At 48.4% G+C, this 20,597-nt stretch overlaps 1 protein-coding gene across 15 annotated transcripts in view; it reads left to right on the top strand.

Annotated features, from left to right (window-relative positions):
- The first annotated feature begins 3,310 nt into the window (after positions 1-3,310).
- Positions 3,311-20,597, top strand: part of TMEM268 (transmembrane protein 268) — a 36,081-nt gene continuing 18,794 nt past the window's right edge. For 3 of the 15 annotated variants that reach the window (XR_004443593.1, XR_004443592.1, XM_033237672.1), the window contains exons 1-6: positions 3,669-3,683; positions 4,411-4,581; positions 8,114-8,297; positions 15,374-15,507; positions 17,919-18,029; positions 19,097-19,246. Coding sequence is in view for 13 of the 15 variants with exons in the window: in XM_033237672.1 (XP_033093563.1) it covers positions 8,192-8,297; positions 15,374-15,507; positions 17,919-18,029; positions 19,097-19,246 (501 nt within the window). In the remaining 2 variants the exon portion in view is untranslated. Of the gene's footprint in view, positions 3,615-3,642; positions 3,684-4,410; positions 4,582-4,881; positions 4,901-8,113; positions 8,298-13,252; positions 13,520-15,373; positions 15,508-17,918; positions 18,030-19,096; positions 19,247-20,597 lie in introns of those variants that run through there. The other 12 variants (XM_033237684.1, XM_033237673.1, XM_033237674.1 and 9 more) reach the window with 12 other exon arrangements.

The raw sequence follows: 20,597 nt of genomic DNA, 5'->3' as shown, positions 1-20,597 counted from the left end.
CACTTCATCACTTCAAGTAATCCTTGCAATCTCCCGGATTAGCAGATATTGTTATCTGCCTTTCATAAACGAGGGTATTGAAACTTAGAGAGTGAGCTGAGCTGCCTGCCAATGCCACATGCCAGTAAGTGGAGGAGCCTGGTGGGCCAGCTCCAAAGGCCCTTGTCTTTTGCACCTCCCTAGTATAGAAGATTAATGTGTCAGCATCTAAGTTCACGCTGGAGTGACCAGCAATGAGAATGAAGAGTAAAGACAGCCTAGCAGAAAGGGCAGGGGGACCACATCTGGCTTCATGGAGGAGGGAGACCTTGTTGGAGATGTAGGGTTTAGATAGATTGCGATCAGGACACACTCCTGTTGCAGGATCCCTTTTAGTATCCTATCATCAGTGAGTTAAGCTTCAATATCTCTTGATACTCTTGCTCCCACGCCTCTAAATTGTTTTCTGTTTTTGTTTTGTTTGGAAATCAGGCACACTAAATAGGGACCTGGTGTATATTGTTCACTCTTGCCCAGTACAATGCCTGTCCCTTAGCAGGTACTGAATGTCCATTTGTTGATAAATAAATGAATGAACTTCATTTCTAGTAGCCCACTACCTGGATCCTTACCTGGTGAATGAGGGTGCCTGGGTGGTATCTACCACTCAGGTTGTCAATTCCTGCTCCTGTCTCCAAGCATGCTGTCTCTGAGGGCTGGCCGAGCATGTAGCCAGCTAAGTTCTGGGGTCTGAGAGTTTCCCAACAATCTGGCAATATCTGTTAAATTAAAAAATGCATGCACAGGCCAGGTGTGATGGCTTACCCCTGTAATCCCAGCACTTTGGGAGGCCAAGGCGGACAGATCACCTGAGGTCAGGAGTTCGAGACCAGCCTGGACAACATGGTGAAACCCTGTTTCTACTAAAAATGCAAAAATTAGCCAGGCGTGGTGGCTCACCCCTGTAATCCCAGCTACTCGGGAGGCTGAGGTGGGAGAACTGCTTGAACCCAGGAGGTGGAGGCTGCAGAGAGCCAAGATCACACCACTGCACTCCAGCCTGGGTGACAGAGCGAGACCCCGTCTCAAAAACAACAACAACAAAAAACAAAAACGCATGCACATTCTGACTCAGCACATCTACTTATAGAAATGGGCCAGGCAGGGTGGCTTGCACGTGTAATCCCAGCACCTTGGGAGGCTGAGGTGGGAGGCTCACTTGAGTGTAGGAGTTTGAGGCTAGCTGGGGAGACATAGTAAGACCCTGCACCTACAAAACAAAAACAAAAACAAAAACAAAAACAAAAAAACCAAACAAATTAGCCGGGCGTGGTGGCATGCACTTGTAGATCCATCTACCAGAGAGGCTGAGGTGGGAGGATCCCTTGAGTCTGAGATGAGAGGCTGAGGCGGCAGTGAGCTGTGATTGTGCCACTGCACTCCAGCCTGGGCAACAGAGAATGACCCTGTCTCAGAAAAAGAAAGAAAAAGAGAAAAAGAAAAGAAACAGGCCGGGCGCGGTGGCTCAAGCCTGTAATCCCAGCACTTTGGGAGGCCGAGACGGGTGGATCACGAGGTCAGGAGATCGAGACCATCCTGGCTAACACGCTGAAACCCCGTCTCTACTAAAAAATACAAAAAACTAGCCGGGCGAGGTGGCGGGCGCCTGTAGTCCCAGCTACTCGGGAGGCTGAGGCAGGAGAATGGCATGAACCTGGGAGGCGGAGCTTGCAGTGAGCTGAGATCCGGCCACCGCACTCCAGCCTGGGCGGCAGAGCGAGACTCTGTCTCAAAAAAAAAAAAAAAAAAAGAAACAAGGAAGGAAGGAAAGAGACTGAGAGAGAGAAAGAAAGGAAAGGAAAGGAAAGGAAGAAAGGAAGAAAGAAAGAAAGAAAGAAAGAAAGAAAGAAAGAAAAAGAAAGGCAGGCTGTGGTGTGTTTGCATGTACGCAACAATGCTGCTATGTGCATCAGGGCAAGGCCTGTCAGCAAGGCTGGAAATCACCTCCATGTCCACCAAGAAAGAAGGGCAAAGAAAACAAAGACCCGTTCTATCAGGTTGGTGCAAAAATAATTGCGGTTTTTGCTTTTTTTTTTTTGAGATGGAGTTTTGCTCTTGTTGCCCAGGCTGGAGTGCAATGACGCGATATTGGCTCACCGCAACCTCCGCCTCCCGGGTTCAAGCGATTCTCCTGCCTCAGACTCCTGAGTAGCTGGGATTACAGGCATGCACCACCACGCCCGGTTAATTTTGTATTTTTAGTAGAGATGGGGTTTCTCCATGTTGATCAGGCTGGTCTCAAACCCTCGACCTCAGGTGATCCTCCCGCCTCGGCCTCCCAAAGTACTGGGATTACAGGCATGAGCCACCGGGCCCAGCCTGCAATATTTTTAATGGCAGAAAAACGCAGTAACTTTTGCACCAACCTAATATAATATAGGGACGTTTATGTGCCCCTTAAAAAGAAATGAGGCAGTGTGGCATGTTCTGGCAGATGAGTGCCAAGGTACTCTGTCGTATGAAAAAGCAGAGTGCCCAACAGAATAGAAAAGACCTTTTGTGTAAACGCACACACGCACAGGTACATATGTGCTCTAAGAAAAAATACAAGGAAAGCACAAGGTTAGTGGTTTCCTCAGGGGAAAGGGCACTTACTTTTAACCGTAGACCCTTTGAAATTATGAAAGATGGCAGTGGGAGTGAGCCCTTGTGAGTATAGCAATTGGGAACACGGGCGAGCAGTTACGTGTCTGGTAGTTGTGAACATTTCACACACACTGTCTCATTAAATCTTCACACAACCTCATGAAGTAGCTATAATTATCTGCTTTTTACAGAAAACGAAGGCACAGAGAGGTTAAATAATTTACCAAAGATGATATAAGAAGTGCAGAGACCCGGGTCATAGCCCATACAGTCTGACTCCAAACCAACGCTCTTCATAATACAGCACACACACAATTTTCCATTAGAAATAAGTCCTCGGCCAGGTGTGGTGCCTCATGCCTGTAATCCCAACACTTTGGGGGCCCTGGCTAGAGGATCGTTTGAGGTCAGGAGTTTGATAGCAGCCTGGGCAACACAGCGAGACCTCCGACTCTAAAAACAACGACAAAATCAACCAAACAAAAACCAAACCCAAGTCCCCAATAAACTTCTGGTCTCAAATACTGCCTCATCCACGGGTTCCGTGACCGTGTGTGTGACGGGGGCTGGACCTCCGGAGTAAGCCGCTCCTTTACAGTGGGGAGACGGCGGGAACCCGTGCCCTAAGATGCCGTGCACGTGGTTGGCTCGGCCCGGAGACTCCTTCCGGCGTCCCGGGGGGCGCTCGGCTGATGAAACGCGGCCTCCAGCTCCGCTCCGCCGCGGGCCCAGGAGCCGCGTTCCCTCTTGGCCCCAAAGCGAGCCCGGCGGGCGGCTCCTCCGGGTTGGGCGACGGAGCGGGGCTGGCCGGGCGGGGGGCGGGCCCGGGAAGGCGGCGCGGCGCGGCGCGACTCGGGAGGCGGGCGGGGCGCGGGGCTGCGATGCCCAGAGGCTGCGGCGCCCAGAGGCTGCGGCACTAGGGGCACGGCGCCCCCGACCTTCCGCGTCCGGGGGTGGCGGCGGCGGTGGCGGCGGCGGCGGCGGCGGCGGCGGCGGCGGCGGCGGCGGCGGCGGCGGCGGCGGCGGCGGCGGCGGCGGCGGCGGCGGCGGCGCGGGCGGTGAGTGTGCGCGGGCCCGGGCGCGCGCCCGCGTCCTGCGATCCGGGATTGGTGCCGCGGGGCTCCGGGGCTGGGAGGCCGCCTGGGCGCCTCCGCCTTGGCCTGCGTTCGGGCCCGACGGCCTAGGGTCGGCGCCGCGGGCAGCCTGCGGGGGTTCCTCCGTACGCCCTAGGGCCCCTGCCCCCGCGTGCGGGCCGTGGGAGCGGCTCTGAGAAGCCTCCTGGAAGCCCGCGGTTGGGGAGGGCCGGACTGATTTCTGGGGTGAAGGAGATCCCCCCCTCCCTCAGCCGACCTGGACAGTTCCAGAGGGCGGAGACTGAGACTGGGGCGAGACAGCTGCCCAAGTTGGCCAAGGCCGTGTATGGCGTGACAGCTCCGGCTGGCTTGAAGGAGCCTGGGTTTCAATGCTGGCTCAGTCCAGGACCCGCTCCTTGACCTTGGATGTACACTTTATTTTCTGGGTCTTAACGTTCTCATCTGTAAAATGGAGAGCTCGGACTCATTGTGTCTCAAGGTTTTTTCGCCCGGAAACTTCTATAACAGACCCTTTTAGGGTCTCATGTTGGGATTTTCACAAACAAAACAAAACCTGACTTAGGAAACTGACGAATCTCAGTGCTAGTTCCCGGGGAGGCTTCAGTGCTAGTTCCCGGGGAGGCTGGGCACTCGGTGTCTGCAGAGATGGAGGACTTTGCGCAATAAGACTTAAGAGTATATTCCTTTGCAGATGCTCTCTACGAGCTGAAAAAGAGGGGAGCTGACCTTGTGCAAGATGGATATCTGGAAGTTCTGGTTAAAATGCAGAATCAGCAAAGGAGACTCAGAGAAGCTCTGGTTTCCTGCTTAGTTGCAGGAGCCTCAAGGCTGTGCTCACTCCCTCTGCTCTGCCTCCACCCTGGTATCTGTCAGACCCTCTGTGTTGTCCTAGGGCTGGTGCAGAGCTGAGCTGGATGGGGAAATGGAGTTCAGGACATATGATAGGCATCTGCCTTTGGGGTCTTACCAGCACCCCTCCTACCCTCTGCAGCTTCCCAGTTGAATGAGGGGCTGCAAGGTGACCACACAGGCTGCCCTGATGGGCCCATCCTGGCCTCTGGTCCATATCCCTTTCTGCTTGGCACTGGCCTCTCTTGGCTCTCACCTCCACCTCTGCCAAGCCCAGGAGCCTCCTTCCTCCAGGAAGCCTTCCGGAGAACCCTTCCTCCACCCCAAACGAGGTGCTCCCTCTCACTGCCTTGTTGCAATTGTTTGTTTTGTAATTGTCTTTCCCTGAGTTTGTCATTCCTACCATTTGGTGATCCCTAGCAGGGAGGGTTGAGTAGGAACTTGAGTTTTTATTTCCAGTTTCGTAGTCAAGAAAGCACAGGGCCTGGCCTGAGAAGGTGCTTAGGAAATGTCTGTGGAGTAAAAATGATGGCAGCTATATTTCTTCAGTGATTCCTATTTGCCCAGTGCTAGTTTGAGTGATTTACATGTGTGAACTCTTTAAACCTCACAACCACCTGAAGTTACTGTCGTTTTCCCCACTTACATGTAAAGAAACTGAGGCAGAGAGAAGTAACTTGCTCAAGATTACACAGGTGGGAAGCGGCAGGACAGGGCTGGTTACTTTGAGCTATTACGGGAAACAGCCTCCAGGTGAATGGAATAAAGCCTGCTGATTGGTACTTTGTGAGAGGCTGTTGGGGCCAACTGGGGTGCTGTGATTTCTTCCGAAAGACAATGCCTCATGGTGGGATTTTTGCAACGAATGGAATAAAAATTTTATTTCCAGTTTCGTAGTCTGGAAGGATACTTGTGCAGCTCCAGCCTGGGCATGGTCCCTCATGGCTCCTCGGTCCCCCAGGCCTTTTTGAGACTCTAGTCAGCTTCTCTGGGCTGTAGGCCCCTAGCTACGATGTCCCTGTGTGTCTTGTCTGGAACATGGATCTCAGAATTATGTCTGCCTCAGGGGCCTAAGAGATGATCAAATGAAGCAGAGAAGGGCTTCAGTGATTATCAAGTGCAGGGCAGAGATCCTTGTGGCTATTTTTGTTGGTAACAGGAAGGAAGGAAGGCATGATGAGAGTGAGAAACGCTTAGCATATTTAGGAGAGTCTTCTGCTGTGGGCCAGGTGAGGAGGAGAAGGCCCCAGTGTAACATCTCAGGGCTGACTTGCATTTGTTGCTTGATCTTGCCGGGGAAATGCAGTCTCCCTTGACTCACTCTTTTTTGTTTTGTTTTGTTTTGTAAGGGTGATTTCATGAACATTCTCAGAGACAGTTAGTGCAGAGGGACAAGGGCATGGAAATTATGGGCTTGGACCCTGGAGCCAGATGGCTTGGGTTTACCTCCCAGCTCCACGCTGGTAGCATGGCCTCCCAACCTTGGGCAAGTCACTTTACATCTTTGACCTGCAGTTTTTTCTCCTGTAACATAGGAAAATCATGTTGAGGACAGGGGCTGGTCTGGTGAGCAGAGTACTGGATATTATACTTGCATTTCCTTCTGTTACATCCCCACAGCAGCTATATGAGGTGGACCTCTCTATCCCCATTTTACAAATGAGAACAGCAAGGTGCAGGTTGTTAAGTACCTCAACAGCTAATGTCAAAGAGCATGTATGTGGCAGAGTGGGAATTCAAGTCCAGGTTTTCTGGCTCTAAAGTCTTCAATGTTTTCATAGTTTGCTGCTTTGCAGCCTTAGAGCCCGGTGCAGGGCAGATATATGATAATTGTTAAAGGCTCATCTTTTACATATTCTTGGTTGGGAGTGGAGGCTCCTAAGTGATCTTCCAGAGCTGAAAATCGGGGCCAGCTTCAGGTGCATGCAACCTGTGCAGTCACACAGGGTCCCCCACTTCGGAAGCCCCTCCCATTTGGTTTAATACTGTGCTCTTGCCATCTTTAAATTCTTCATTGTTTTTAAAGAAGAGGCCCCACATTTTCATTCTGCACTGGGTCACACACATTCTGTAGCTGCTGCTGTTTAAAGTATTGAGAGAAGTGAAAGGTGGTGAGGGCATGAGAGCCCTGTTCCCTCTCTAGGGGGCCTGATCAGTGGCCATCAGCCCTTGGGCCAGCTTGGAATCATGAAGATGTGTGCTGACTGGCCACTTCAAATCTTCACAAACATCTAGAACCATAGCAGCAAAAGACGATTCTAGTAGACTTTTCACCAATGTGGTTAGCAGGGCTGGTGTGTCATCCCAGGGGACTTAGGCCTGATTTTCCTTGGTGAGGGGTAATTTTCAGGCCTGCTGGGGGACACATAACAGAGGTAAATGTGCAGGTTGCCGCTGGAGGGAGTGGCACTGGAAACTCAGTTTCTCATCAAGGAAACACCCATGACAGGTGTCACTGCTTTTTTTTTTTTTTTTGAGATGCATTCTCTCTCTGTCACCCAGGTTGGAGTGCAGTGATGTGATCTCGGCTCACTGCAACCTCTGCCTCCTGGGTTCAAGTGATTCTCCTACCTCAGCCTCCCAAGCAGCTGGGATTACAGGTGCCCACCACCATGCCTGGCCTAATTTTTGTATTTTTTAGTAGAGATGGGGTTTTTCCATGTTGGCCAGGCTGGTCTCAAACTCCTGACCTCAGGTGATTCACCCTCCTCGGCCTCCCAAAGTGCTGGGATTACAGGCATGAGCCACTGTGGTCAGCCTACTTTTCTTACTCATTTATATTTCCTACCATCTGATTTTTGTTTGTTTGTTTTTGTTTTTGATTTGAGACAGGGTCTCTCTCTGTCACCCTGGCTGGTGTGGAGTGGTGCAATCTCGGCTCACTGCAACCTCTGCCTTCCGGGTTCAAGCTGTTCTGCTGCCTCAGCCTCCTAACTGGGATTACAAACATGCGCCACCACACCCAGCTGATTTTTGTGTTTTTGGTAGAGATGGAGTTTCACCAGGCTGGTCTCAAACTCCTGACCTCAGGTGATCCACCCACTTTGGCCTCCCAAAGTGCTGCGATTACAGGTGTGAGCCACCGTGCCTGATTTTTTTTTTTTTTTTTAATTTGTATTTTGCAGTGTCTTACGGGAAGCTACTTGAAATCCTGTGTGTAAACAAGACTCCCTGTAATGAATATACCTATCCTGTGCCTGGTTGCCTGGGGCATCCTCCATAAGGGAACAGAAATCCCAGCTGCCTGGCAGTGGGGCCTGGTCAGCTCTTGAGTACCCTGTGGACCCTTGGCTGTGCTTGAGCTGGAGGAGACCCAAGACCAGAAGGGAAGTTCTCAGTTTGGGCCTTGGAGGGTTTTAGTTTCTCTTCCTCCTCCTTCTCCTCCTGGGAATTTTTCTCAGCATTTTCAGAAAGGCCAAAGTTGGCAAAAAGACTCTGGGTGGCTCTCCCTGGCCTTTGGTGACTTTGGCCCTGGAGAGAGACCCTGGGAAGCCCATGTTGCCCAGTCCCAGGCCTGAAGTTCTTTTTTGTGCTGTTTTTTGAAGGCATATGATGCTGAGCTGGCTGCTCCAGAATGAACCACAGCTCTGAGAAGGGGAAGTAGAAACAGCTGGCACCCTGCCATGGCCTGTGAACCACAGGTGGACCCGGGGGCCGCTGGCCCATTGCCCCCCTCCTCCCCTGGCTGGAGTGCCCTGCCTGGAGGGAGCCCTCCCGGCTGGGGGCAAGGTAAGATCACAACCTTTCATTTTCCACCGCCTTTCTACCTCGTGCTGAGCTGCACTCACAGGGCACAGAAGTTCCTTTAGGTAAGGTCAGGGGGAGGGGTCTTTGAGGCCACATTCTGTCATTTTTACCAGTTCTGTCTCTTGGCCTTAGGCCAAGCCACCATCCCTCTCTGCCGAGCCCCTGCTGAAGCTTGCCTGTTGGTCATCTCTTTTCCATTCATTCTCTACATGGCAGCCAGAGAGCGCTTTATTATTTATTTATATTTCTAATTTATTTTTACTTGTTTAGAGACAGGGTGCTCTGTCATGCTGGCTGGAGTGGCGTGATCATAGCTCACTGGAGCCTCGAACTCCTGGGCTCAAGCAATGCTCCCACCTCAGCCCCCTGAATAGCTGGGATTACAGGCGTGCACCACCACATCCTGCTAATTAAAAATGTTTTTTGTAGAGATGGGGCCTTACTTTGTCGTCCAAGCTGGTCTCAGACTCCTGGCCTCAAGCAGTCCTTTGGCTTTGGCCTCCCAAAATGCTGGGGTTACAGATATGAGGCCCAGAGGTTTTAAATTTTTTTTTTTTAAATTATTTTTTGAGATGGAATCTCAGTCTGTTGCCCAGGTTGGAATGCAGTGGCATGATCTCGACTCACTGCAGTCTCCACCTCCCAAGTTCAAGCAATTCTCCTGCCTCAGCTTCCTGAGTAGCTGGGATTACAGGCACCCCACGACCATGCCCAGCTAATTTTTGTATTTTTAGTACAGATGGGATTTCACCATGTTGGCCAGGTTGGTCTCGAATTTCTGACCTCAGGTAATCTACCCACCTCGGGCTCCCGAAGTGCTGGGATTACAGGCATGAGCCACCACACCTGGCCCCAGATATCTTTTTAAAATACACATTTAGTCCAACCATGTCACTTTCTGCTCAGTGTTTCCCATGGGGCGTAGTGTGAAGACCTGTCAGGATCGGCTTGCAAGGCCTGTCTTCATGTTCTTTGCTGTGCTGTTCTGCCTCAGGACATTTGCACCTGTGTTTCCTTCTGCCTGTTGTGCTTTTCCCCTGCCTCCTTTCTCCTGATGAATTTCTATTCATCCAGCAGACATGGTGGCTCACACCTGTAATCCCAGCACTTTGGGAGACCAAGGCAGGCAGATCACTTTGAGGTCAGGAGTTCAAGGCCAGCCTGGCCAACATAGTAAAACCCTTTCTCTACTAAAAGTACAAAAATCAGCTGAATGTGGTGGCGGGCACCTGTAGTACCAGCTACTAGGGAGGCAGGATAATCACTTGAACCAGAGAGACGGAGGCAGTGAACCAAGATCGCACCACTGGACTCCAGTTTGGGTGACAGAGTGAGACTCCATCTCAAAAAAAAAAAAAAAAAAAAAAAGGAATTTCCATTCATCCTTCAAAACTTAGTTCAAATATCCCTTCCTTGAAGAATCTTCCTGGTGGCTCAGCCTAAGTCAGGACCCTCTGATATATTCCTGTTTCTCCCTCTAGCATTTACCATAGTCTGTAAATAATTATGTATAAAGTGTTGAAGTCTGGCTTCTTCACTAGAGTGTAAGCTCCCTGAAGGAAGTGGTTTCTTTTTCATCCCTGTATCTACTGTACCTAGCACAGACCTTGGCCCATAGTAGATGCTCAATATAAATATTTTGTTGAATGAAAGAATTAATGAGTAGCTGGATATGGGCAAGGGGAAACAGCATCCAGAATTGTGGGGGTCCACAGGAATGTGAAGGGTTTTTTAGAGGCTTTGACATTTGACTGCTTAAAAACAAAGGCTTCTTTTATTACTACTGTTGTTAGGAAAGCACTGTGTGTGTATATATGTAAGGAAAGTAGTGTGTACACAATACTAGAACAAGATGGAATGAAATAATTTTTCTATCAGAACTTTGAAGACATTGCTTCACTGATTTTTGGCACGTCATTTCTTGTTCCTTTGTAGGAAACTGCTGCCCCCTCTGTGCTTGCATGCACACACACGCACACACGCACACACAGACATACACATTTTTCTTTGGTAGCTTTTCTTAGCTTAGGTGTAAAAACAAGTATTTTTAAGTGGAGGACTTGCTGTTCTCACTTTAAGGAACAGATGAGAGCTGGTATTGCAAAGAATCCAGGAACTCTTGGTTCGAAAGGCAAACAAAGACATCCTGAAAGATCTTTGCATTGCTTGGGCAAACACATAATTCAGTGTACAACGAACTAGACCTGGGAATGGTTCTGAGTCTCCATGCGTGGAGTCCAAATCAAAGTGGAGTTTTCATTCTTCCTGTGGAGTGGAGAGCTGGTCTGAGACTGGATCTGCTTGACTGCCTGCATTTTGTGCACTACCTTCCCTTGTCGCTTCTTGTTCTCACTTTCATTTTCCCTGTTTACAAGGGAGTTTCTTCACTTTTCAGAGGCTCAGTTTTCTTTTCCGTGCTGATGGTACTGAGCTTTGGGGGCTCTTGGAGGATGAAATGAAATCATGAATGAAGCCCAAGCGACCCAGAACCTGTTCTTATTGTCTGCCTTCCTTTTTGTTTTGTCTGGTTTTCCTCATTTGCTTATTTTAAAGTTTATTTTCAGGCTGGGCATGGTGGCTCATGCCTGTAATCCCAGCACTTTGGGAGGCCTAGGCGGGTGGATCGGATCACCTGAAGTCAGGAGTTCGAGACCATTCTGGCCAACATGGTGAAACCCCATCTCTACTAAAAATACAACAATTAGCCAGGTGTGGTAGTGCACACCTGTAATCCCAGCTACCCAGGAGGCTGAGGCAGGAGAATTACTTGAACCTGGGAGGCGGAGGTTGCAGTGAGCCGAGATCGCACCATTGCACTCCAGCCTTGGTGATAAGAGTGAAACTCCATCTCAAAAAAGAAAATATTTTTATGGTTTTAATTACTTACTGATTTTTTTTTTTGAGACAGGATCTCACTCTGTTGCCCAGGCTGGAATACAGTGGCATGATTTTGGCTCACTGCAGCCTTGACCGCCCAGGCTCAGGGGATCCTCCCACCCCAGTCTCCTGAGTAGCAGGGACTACAGGCATGTGCCACCACATCTGGCTAACTTTTTGTATTTTTTTGTAGAGACAGGGTTTTTCACCATGTTGCCCAGGTTGATCTCAAACTCCTGGGCTCAAGTGATCCACTTGCCTCAGCCTCCCAAAGTACTGGGACTACAGGCGTGAGCCACTGTGCCTGGTCAGTTTTATCTTTTCATATTTTGTTTTTGTGAAGCCACCTTAAATCCTTTCTGGAACAAGGTATGGGAGGGTAAAAACACAAATAAATCAATGTTGCTTGATTTTAATTTTGAGTTGTGGCAAGCTTGCTTTTAAAAACACAAATAAATAAATGTTGCTTGATTATAACTTGAATCATGACAAGCTTGCTTTTAAATTATGAAAATAGCAGCTAGTTATTTTGTACCCATCTTGTGCTGAGCACTTTATTTTTATCACCTTAATTATTTGTAAAGTCCTCTGCAGTGAATGTGTGCATCCTTTAAGCGAGGAAACAGGTTTAAGTTGCTTCTTCAACTTTACCATGTTAGTGAGAGGCCGAGCTCCAGTTTGAACTCGAAAGCTATCTAGCTTGTGTTTTCACCACCTCACCACCTCGCCTTCTTGTCCCCACCACTTCCACTTCCAAAAAAAAAAAAAAAATGAGAGGGAGAGAAAAAGCAAAATAAATGTCTTTTTGGCAGGATGTAGAATTTAGAATTCTATGGAACCCTTGAGATCAGAGATGATATCCCAGGGTATGAAAAAAGAACCTTTTTCTCTCTGGGTGCAATGGCTCAGACCTGTAATCCCAACACTTTGGGAGGCTGAGATGGGAAGATTGCTTGAACCCAGGAATTTAAGACCAGGCTGGGCAACATAGTGACCTCGTCTCTACAGAATAAAAAATTAAAAAAAAATTAGCTAAGTGTGGTGGTGCATGCCTTTGGTCCCAGTTACTTGGGAGGCTGAGGTGGGAGGCTTGTTTGAGCCTTGGGAGGTGGAGGTTGCAGTGAGCTATGTTAGTGTCACTGCACTCCAGCCTGGGTGACAAGAGTGAGATGCTGTCTCAAAAAAAAAAGAAAAGAACCTTTTCCTAGCTTATTAATTTGTTTATACACCAAACATGTATTTAATGTGCCTCCTGTTTGTATCAGATCAGGAGATTCAGTGATGAACAAACCAATGTGAGAGTGTATAGTCTGGCGGAGAAGATAGATTTTATTCAAGTAATTTCATGCATATGTAATCAAATACTTGCATACATAGGTATTTAGCTTTGGTGAGTATTAAGGAGAAGAGCATCAGTTATGGTAGGTTTAGCAGAGGATTTAATCAGTCAGTAGTTTAGAGTGTGAAGGAGGTCTCTCTGGGGAAAGTGAATCGAGCTGGGATACAAATGATGCATGGGCTGTAATTGGGTGAAGCTAGGTAGACGTGTTCTAGAGAGAGGAACAGCATATGCAAAGGCCCTGGGGTGGGGGAGAACACTGTGTTCAGGGAGTGAAGGAGGCTGGTGTGGTGAGACACAGAACGAGGCTGAGGGGCTCAAGCTGAGTCTAGTGGGAGGCTGGTTTTCCTAAGGGCTGAAAGAACGTGGTAACAAGGTTGGCTTTTGCAAAGCACCAGGAAGCTATTGAAAGTTTTACTCAAGGCATTGGTATCATCTGATCTGCACCCTGGCCACTGTGTGGAAGATGCATCATAGAAGTAAAGGTAGGTTTGCAGCAGAAGCCACTTAGTAGGCTACTGCAGAGGGCCAAGGGAGAGGTGAGGATGCCAGGAGGGCACGGAGTGGACAGATGTTTTGTTTGCCCGGTTGGCAGGACTTGGTGATGCACTGGGGGAGCAGAGAGATAGAGGGTTTGGATGGGCCAGGAATTTCCAGGAAAGTACAGTGAGTCATTTGGCTTTGAAGATTCAAGTACTGTTCAGAGCTAGCCTGGGGTGACAGGTATTTTGGGCCAGCAGACAACACACTTATGCTTTAATCCATTCTGTCCTGCCTCATTGTCTAAGCAGCAGCCACAGAGAATATGCCAAAATATCCAGTCCTCAGCAGTGCGTGGCTGAAACCTGGGACCTAGAATCCCAGGGCTGGAATCTCTCCCAACCCCCAGACCTCTTGCCTGCTGACCAGTGGCTCACAGGGCCTTGTACTGTGGTGCAAGGAGTTCTCGATCCTTTTGTCCAGTTTCTCTACTTGGAACTGCGGGCAGGTAGGTTTGGCTTCGTGCTGCTGCCATTCCTCCCTGGCCTTGAGTGGTTTTCAGTCCAGACCTTTCTCTCCAGCTGGTCTCATGGTCTGGCTTCATCCCACCCTTGGAAGGCGGGGGCTTTGTAAGCAGTTGGGAGCAGCCTGGTTTGATGCATGTTTTTTGAGGGAATAAACACATATTTTATGCTTTTGAAATGCTGAGTGTGTTACAGCCATACGTAGGAGGGATTACCAGTAAGTCAGTGTATTAGTTTTCTATTGCTACTATAATAAGTTACCTCTAGCATACTGGCTTAAAACCACAGATTTGGGCTAGCTGCAGTGGCTCATGCCTGTAATCCCAGCACTCTGGGAGGCCAAGGCGGTCAGATAACATGAAGCTGGGAGTTTGAGACCAGCCTGGCCAACATGGCAAAACTATGTCTCTACTGAAGTACAAAAATTAGGCAGGCATGGTGGTGCATGCCTGTACTCCCAGCTACTTGAGAGGCTGAGGCACAAGAATCACTTGAACCTGGGAGGTGGAGATTGTAGTAAGCTGAGATCATGTCACTGCACTCCAGCCTGACAGAGAGAGATTCTGTCTCAAAAAAAAAAAAAAAAAAACCACACACAAACACACAAACAATGATAACAACAACAAAAAAACCAACCACAGATTATTTATTTATTTATTTATTTATTTTGAGATGGAGTTTCACTCTTGTTGCCCAGGCTGGAGTGCAATGGCGCGATCTCAGCTCACTGCAACATCCACCTCCCAGGTTCAAGCAATTATCCTGCCTCAGCTTCCCCAATAGCTGGGATTACAGGCACCCACCACCACGCTTGGCTAATTTTTGTGTTTTTAGTAGAGACAGGGATTTCACCATGTTGGCCAGGCTGGTCTCGGAACTCCTGACCTCAGGTGATCCATCTACCTCAGCTTCCTAAAGTGCTGGGATTATAGGCGTGAGCCATCGCGCCCAGCTAGATTTGTTGTTTCATAGTTCTGTAAGTTAGAAGTCTGACACTGCTCTCACTGAGCCGAAATCCCCACGTTGGCAGGACTGTTTTTCTTTCTGGATGCTCTGGGGAGAATCCATTTCCTTTCTTTGTCTAGCCCCTTGGGGCCACCCACATTCCCTGGCTCATGGCCCTCTCCCTCCATGGTCAAAGCGATTGATGCCACATGCCTCCTTGCCTTTCATCCATAGTCACATCTCCCTCTGACTCTACTTTTGTCCCCCTCTTCCACATTTAAGGTTCTTTGTGATTTTATGGGGCCCACTCAGATGGTTCAGGATAGTCTCCCTATTAAAGGCCAGCTAATGAGCCCCCTTACTTCCACCCTTTGCCATGAAAGGCCGTGTATTTGCAGGCTCTGGGGATTAGGGTGTGGATGTCTTTGGGGCCATTGTTTTGCCTACTGTGGTCAGTTATTTCTTACTTAGACTCTCTGAGCCTACTGGGAATTTAACTTATTCAGCTGAGCATCCTTTGCAGTGCTGAAATCAAGGTCCACTTCACTACATCACCCCTCTTAATGTAGTTTTTCATTCTCTGTTTAAATGTTCCTTGTGTTGGGGAACATTTTTTTGTGGGGACAAAAAATACCTATTCTTTGTGGGGACAGCTTTTGCTCTTGGGAAGTTCTTCCTTATGTGGTCTCACATTGTGGTCCTAGTAGCCTCCTCCCTCTGGCCTTAATTCTGCCTCCTGGGGCTTCCCAGTCAAATCCAGTCCTTCTCTCAAGAGGATCTGAGGATGGTCACAGTGTCCCTCCTTGTTGCGAGGAGGTTCTCACGGCCAGAGATGTGATGCCATCAGGCTTTGGACTCACCCCCCAAGCATGGTATGGTTATCACTCAGCCAGATGAAGCTTCTGGTCTGCTTCCAGAGCTCCACAATGGCCAGGTCCTCACTGTTCTCCGGATTGACAATACCTGTGCACCCATCTCCTTCGACCTGGGAGCCGCAGAAGAGCAACTGCAAACCTGGGGCATTCAGGTGAGTGCTGATTTCCTTGAATCCCTACCATTTGCTCTTTCATCCATTCATCCATGTATCTTTTCATCCAGTTATTCACAAAACCTTTATGAAACACTCTGTGCCAGCTATCATAGGGTATATAAGGAAGGCGTGTTAGAACCGCTCTCTCTTTCCTCTCTTCCCAATTAATTCACTTAACAAATGTGTATTTTTTGGGTGCCCACTCTGTGCCAGGCACTTAACTGGCTAAACATAATAGAGGTGGACAGGACACAGATCCCAGCGGGGCAGATGGACGTGTGTGGGAGAAATCGGGACCGTATCATATAAATGCCACAGGAGAGGAATGCATAGGCAGTGAAGACATTCACAGGAGAAAGTGAGAAACTTGCCTGGGGGAAGAGGGCAGTGGTTGTGAAAGCTTTGCAGAGGAGCAGATGCTTGATCTGGGATCTTGAATAAATAGGAATATGCTGGGTGGAGAGGAGGAAGGGCATTTTGGGAGAGGGAACTGCATATACCAAGGAAAGTGCTTATGAATTCATTAGATAATGATGCAGTACCTTCAAGCATAGTGATTTGAGGCCAGGCTTACAGACCTGTGGAACTGGATACAGATTTAGCTCAGATGCTCACTACCTATGTGAGTTTGGGATGGTGACTTAACCTCTTTGAGCCTCAGTTTTATCATCTGTAAATGTGGATAATATTGATACCTATTACAAAGGGTTTTTGTTAGGATTAAATGCAATAATGCTTGAGGAACCCTGGCATTGTCTCTAGTATATAGTAAATGCTCAATACATTGTAGCTATTATTGTTATGAAGTACCTATATGTATGGGTTTTACTCTTTTCCCAAAGCCCCCAACATGGTCAGGCCTTTCCTGTGCTAGCCAAGGAGGATTAAGGATTAATTACAAATAGAGAAGATATACTGCTAATTTTAGCCTGAAGATTTTAGAATTTACTTCTCTTTTTTTTTTTTTTTGAGACAGAGTGTTTCTCTGTTGCTCAGGCTAGAGTGCAGTGGCACAATATGGGCTCACTGTAACCTCTGCTTCCTGGGTTCAAGTGATTCTCATGCCTCAGCCTCCCAAGTAGCTGAACTGCAAGCATGTACCACTGCTGGCTGATTTTTATATTTTTCAGTAGATACGGGATTTCACCATGTTGGCCAGGCTGGTCTCGAACTCCTGACCTCAAGTGATCTGCCCGCATCGGCCTCCCAAAGTGCTGGGATTACAGGTATGAGCCACTGCGCCTGGCAGATTGGGTTTTCTTATGCGTGGACAGTTTACATATTGTTCTACTGTGTTCCTAAATATAATTTCTTTTTTCTATTTTACTTAATTAATTAATTAATTTATTTTTTGAGACAGAGTCTTGTTCTGTGGCCTAGGTCGGAGTGCAGTGGTGTGGTCTTGGCTCACTGCAACCTCTGCCTTCTGGCTTCAAGCAATTCTCCTGCCTCAGCCTCCCGAGTAGCTGGGATTACAGGCATGTGCTACCACGCCCAGATAATTTTTGTATTTTTAGTAGAGACAGGGTTTCACCATGTTGGCCAGGCTGGTCTTGAACTCCTGACCTCGTGATCCGCCTGCTTCGGCCTCCCAAAGTGCTGGGATTACAGGCGTGAGCCACTGCATCTGGCCTTCTTTTTTATTTTTATAAAAAGAGACAGGCTCTTGCTATGTTGCTCAGGCTGGTCTTGAACTCCTAGGCTCAAGCAGTCCGCCCGCCTTGCTCTCCCAAAGTGCTGGGATTACAGGCATGAGACACTGTGCCCGGCCTAAATATAATTTTAATGGTTAAGTTCTGTTTTCTTAGGTCTACTCTCACAGGGCCTTTATATTCTATAGATACTTTTGTTTGGGCAGGAAGATGTGAATGTTCAGTCTTTTGGACCGCATTAATAGATATTGATATTGCAGTATTGATAATGGCAACTCTATATTGAGTGTTCACTGAGGGACTGGCCCTTTGCTCAGCACTGTACATGTATTATCTCATTTAATATGTACCTTAGTTCTACAAAGTGGATACTTTTATTATGCTTATTTTACAGAGGAGAAAACTGAGGCTCAGAGGGGTGGGGTTACTTGCTCCAGGTCACACAGCACATGAGTGGCAGGGCCAGAGTTTGGGCCCAGGGCTGTCTGACTCCAGGGCCTGTGCCTTAACCATCAGGCTACCCTGTGTCTGCTGCAAGGTGCTGAGTCTGAGGCTGTGTGGATCCTTCTCCAGATGTCATGATGCCTGTTCCTTCCCTGAGCTGAGAGCTGCACCATGTGACTTCCAGTGCTCCAAGCTCCTCATTCTGCCTCTGGGACAGCCCAGAATGTGCCTAATCCCCCTTCCACATGATAGTCACATGAACTGGCAACTGGCTGTCCTGCGGCTAATTGATCTCTTTCCCTGGGTTCCAAGCAGGTCCCGGCCGACCAGTACAGGAGCCTGGCTGAGAGTGCTCTCTTGGAGCCCCAAGTGAGAAGATATATTATCTACAACTCGAGGCCTATGCGGCTGGCCTTTGCTGTGGTAAGGGGGAGGTGGCCCGCACACTGACCCTGCCCTGACAGCTTGTGGCACCACCAAATTCAGCACCGTGTCTTGGAGCCTGCTGGTGTGGGTCAGAGGCTTGGGGGCTGTGGGCCCAGGTGCCTGGAAACGAGCAGCACATGTGGACATTGATTTGGGATCAGAGGAAATTTATGGGAGAGAGTTGTAACCAGGTCCTTGCATAAAGGATGGGAGTCAGGGTTTACTGTGGGCAGAGCTTGGGGTTGGAAGTCTGCAGATCCACCCAGGCTCTGGACTCAATGTCTGGCTTTGGCCAAGATTTTCCTCCTCTCCGGAACTTGGTTTCCCCATCTGCTCAACAGATGGGTTATTTCAGCTCTATGTATGTGTGTATACACATCTGTATATATAATATAAAAAAATACATCTTCATATTGATACATATAAACTTACATACATAAATGACAGAGCCAGAATTTAAATCCAGGTAGTCTGGTTTCAGTGTCTGTGCTCAGAAGCACTATAATTTGCTGCTGTTTTGTATGTATAAATGGTCAAATAGCACACCTGACTCCCAGGTCCCACTTCCAGGGAGAAGGGAAAAGGGTGGGAACCAACATTCATTCATTACCTGGTGAGTGCTGGGCTGTTACTTATGTTACCTTGTTAACCCTTATTACAATGCTGTGAAATAGGTGTTATTATCCCCATTTTACCGATGAGGAAAGTGAGACTTAGAGGAGTTATACATTGTCCAAAGCCATGTAGTGCTTGAATGATCATTGTGGTCTTTGAACTGATATTTGTCTCACTTTGGATACACCTGCGTTTTTCTGTTTTATTTAAAATTAAGGTAAACAAGGATTGGGGTAGCTACTAACCCTTTTGGTCTATTTTTGCTTATAAACAAGGAACATGAGCTCATTCTCACAGACCTAGATGTCTGTATCACTCTCTTACTGGTGCTGTGAGCTGTCTGAATCCAAGGAGGATGTCAGTGGTGTCTGAAGGGTGTCCCTTTGAATGGAGCTGCTTTATGTGAGGACTGAAGTTCCTGACCATGATCTCTGTCTGGCATCTTGCAGGTTTTCTACGTGGTGGTGTGGGCTAATATCTACTCTACCAGTCAGATGTTTGCCTTAGGGAACCACTGGGCTGGCATGCTGCTCGTGACCCTGGCCGCGGTGAGCCTGACCCTGACTCTTGTGCTGGTCTTTGAGAGACAGCAGAAGAAGGTGAGATGTCTGGAGATCCCTGCCACGCTCCCTCCAGAGGGGCGGTGCAGGCGTGAGAATCAGATTTTTCTCTTTTGCCTCCCTCAAAGAATTTCCCTGGCCATGAAAATTCACACTAGCCCATAAGCCCAGTGACTAAAAGAAATCAAATCGTGTGTGTGATTGTCCTCTCTGCTTTTTCTGTCTAATCCCTGTGGGTTGTTTTTCTGGAAGCAAGCTGTGTTTTGAGAATGTGGGAGGAGGACACTAATAGCCCATATCCTGACAGTACTTCAGTGAACTGAGCCCTTTCATGCACTTCCTCCCGCTGAGTGCTCACAACAGCCCTGTGAACAAGGGAGGGTTACTGAACCCACCCTGCAGCACAAGGTGCCTGAAGTTGACCTCTGGGGAGAGGTAATTTACGTTATTCCCTCCTGTGATGGGCAGATGCCCACCTGGTGTTCTATTGACAGTCATGTCTCTAATCCCAGCAATGACCTTTGAGGCAAGGTGGGTGCTCTGAGAGTTAGGTAACTTGTCCTGGATCCCACTGTTAGTGAGAGAGCCAGGGTTCAAACCCTGAGCCCTCTGGTTCCTGATCATGTTTAGAAAGGAGTTAGATACTTCCCAGCTTGATGTATGATTTTAACTGTATTCTGTCTCTTCAGTGTCTGTCTTTTGATATGTACTGAGCACATCATATGTAGTAGGTCCTCTGTTAAATGCTTAACACATTAACTCATTAAATCCCTTGACATTAAATCTGGGTAGACACTGTTACACTTGTTTTGCAGTTGAGGAACCCTAGATTCAGGCTCAAAGAGTAGCCCCGGCCATGCTTCTAATACATGCCGGAGTTGGAAATCAAGGCTAGGGCCTCAGATTCCAAGCCGTGTTCTTAGTCACTACACTAGAGAAAACTGTTGGTTTCCTTCCTTCCTTCCTTCCTTCCTTCCTTCCTTTCTTCCTCTCTCTCTTTCTTCCTTTCTTCCTTTCTTCTTTCCTTTCTCTCCCTCCCTCCCTCCCTCCCTTCCTTCCTTCCTTCCTTCCTTTCTCTCCTTCTTTCTCTCTTTCTTTCTTTTCTTTCTTTCCTTTCTTTCCTTTCTTTCTCTCTTTCTCTTTTTGTTTTGACAGAGTTTCGCTCTTGTTTCCCAGACTGGAGTGCAGTGGCGCAATATTGGCTCACTGCAACCTCTGCCTCCTGGGTTCAAGTGATTCTCCTGCCTCAGCCTCCTGAGTAGCTGGGATTACAGGTGCATGCTACCACACCCGGCTAATTTTGTATTTTTGGTAGAGATGGGGTTTCTCCATGTTGGTCAGGCTGGTCTCCAGCTCCCAACCTCAGGTGATCTGCCTGCCTCGGCCTCCC

The sequence above is a fragment of the Trachypithecus francoisi genome, unplaced genomic scaffold, assembly GCF_009764315.1.
Source record: "Trachypithecus francoisi isolate TF-2019V2 unplaced genomic scaffold, Tfra_2.0 Lachesis_group16, whole genome shotgun sequence".
NCBI lineage: Eukaryota > Metazoa > Chordata > Mammalia > Primates > Cercopithecidae > Trachypithecus > Trachypithecus francoisi.
The sequence above is the reverse complement of the archived record's forward strand: the minus strand, read 5'-3'. Positions and strand labels throughout refer to the sequence as shown.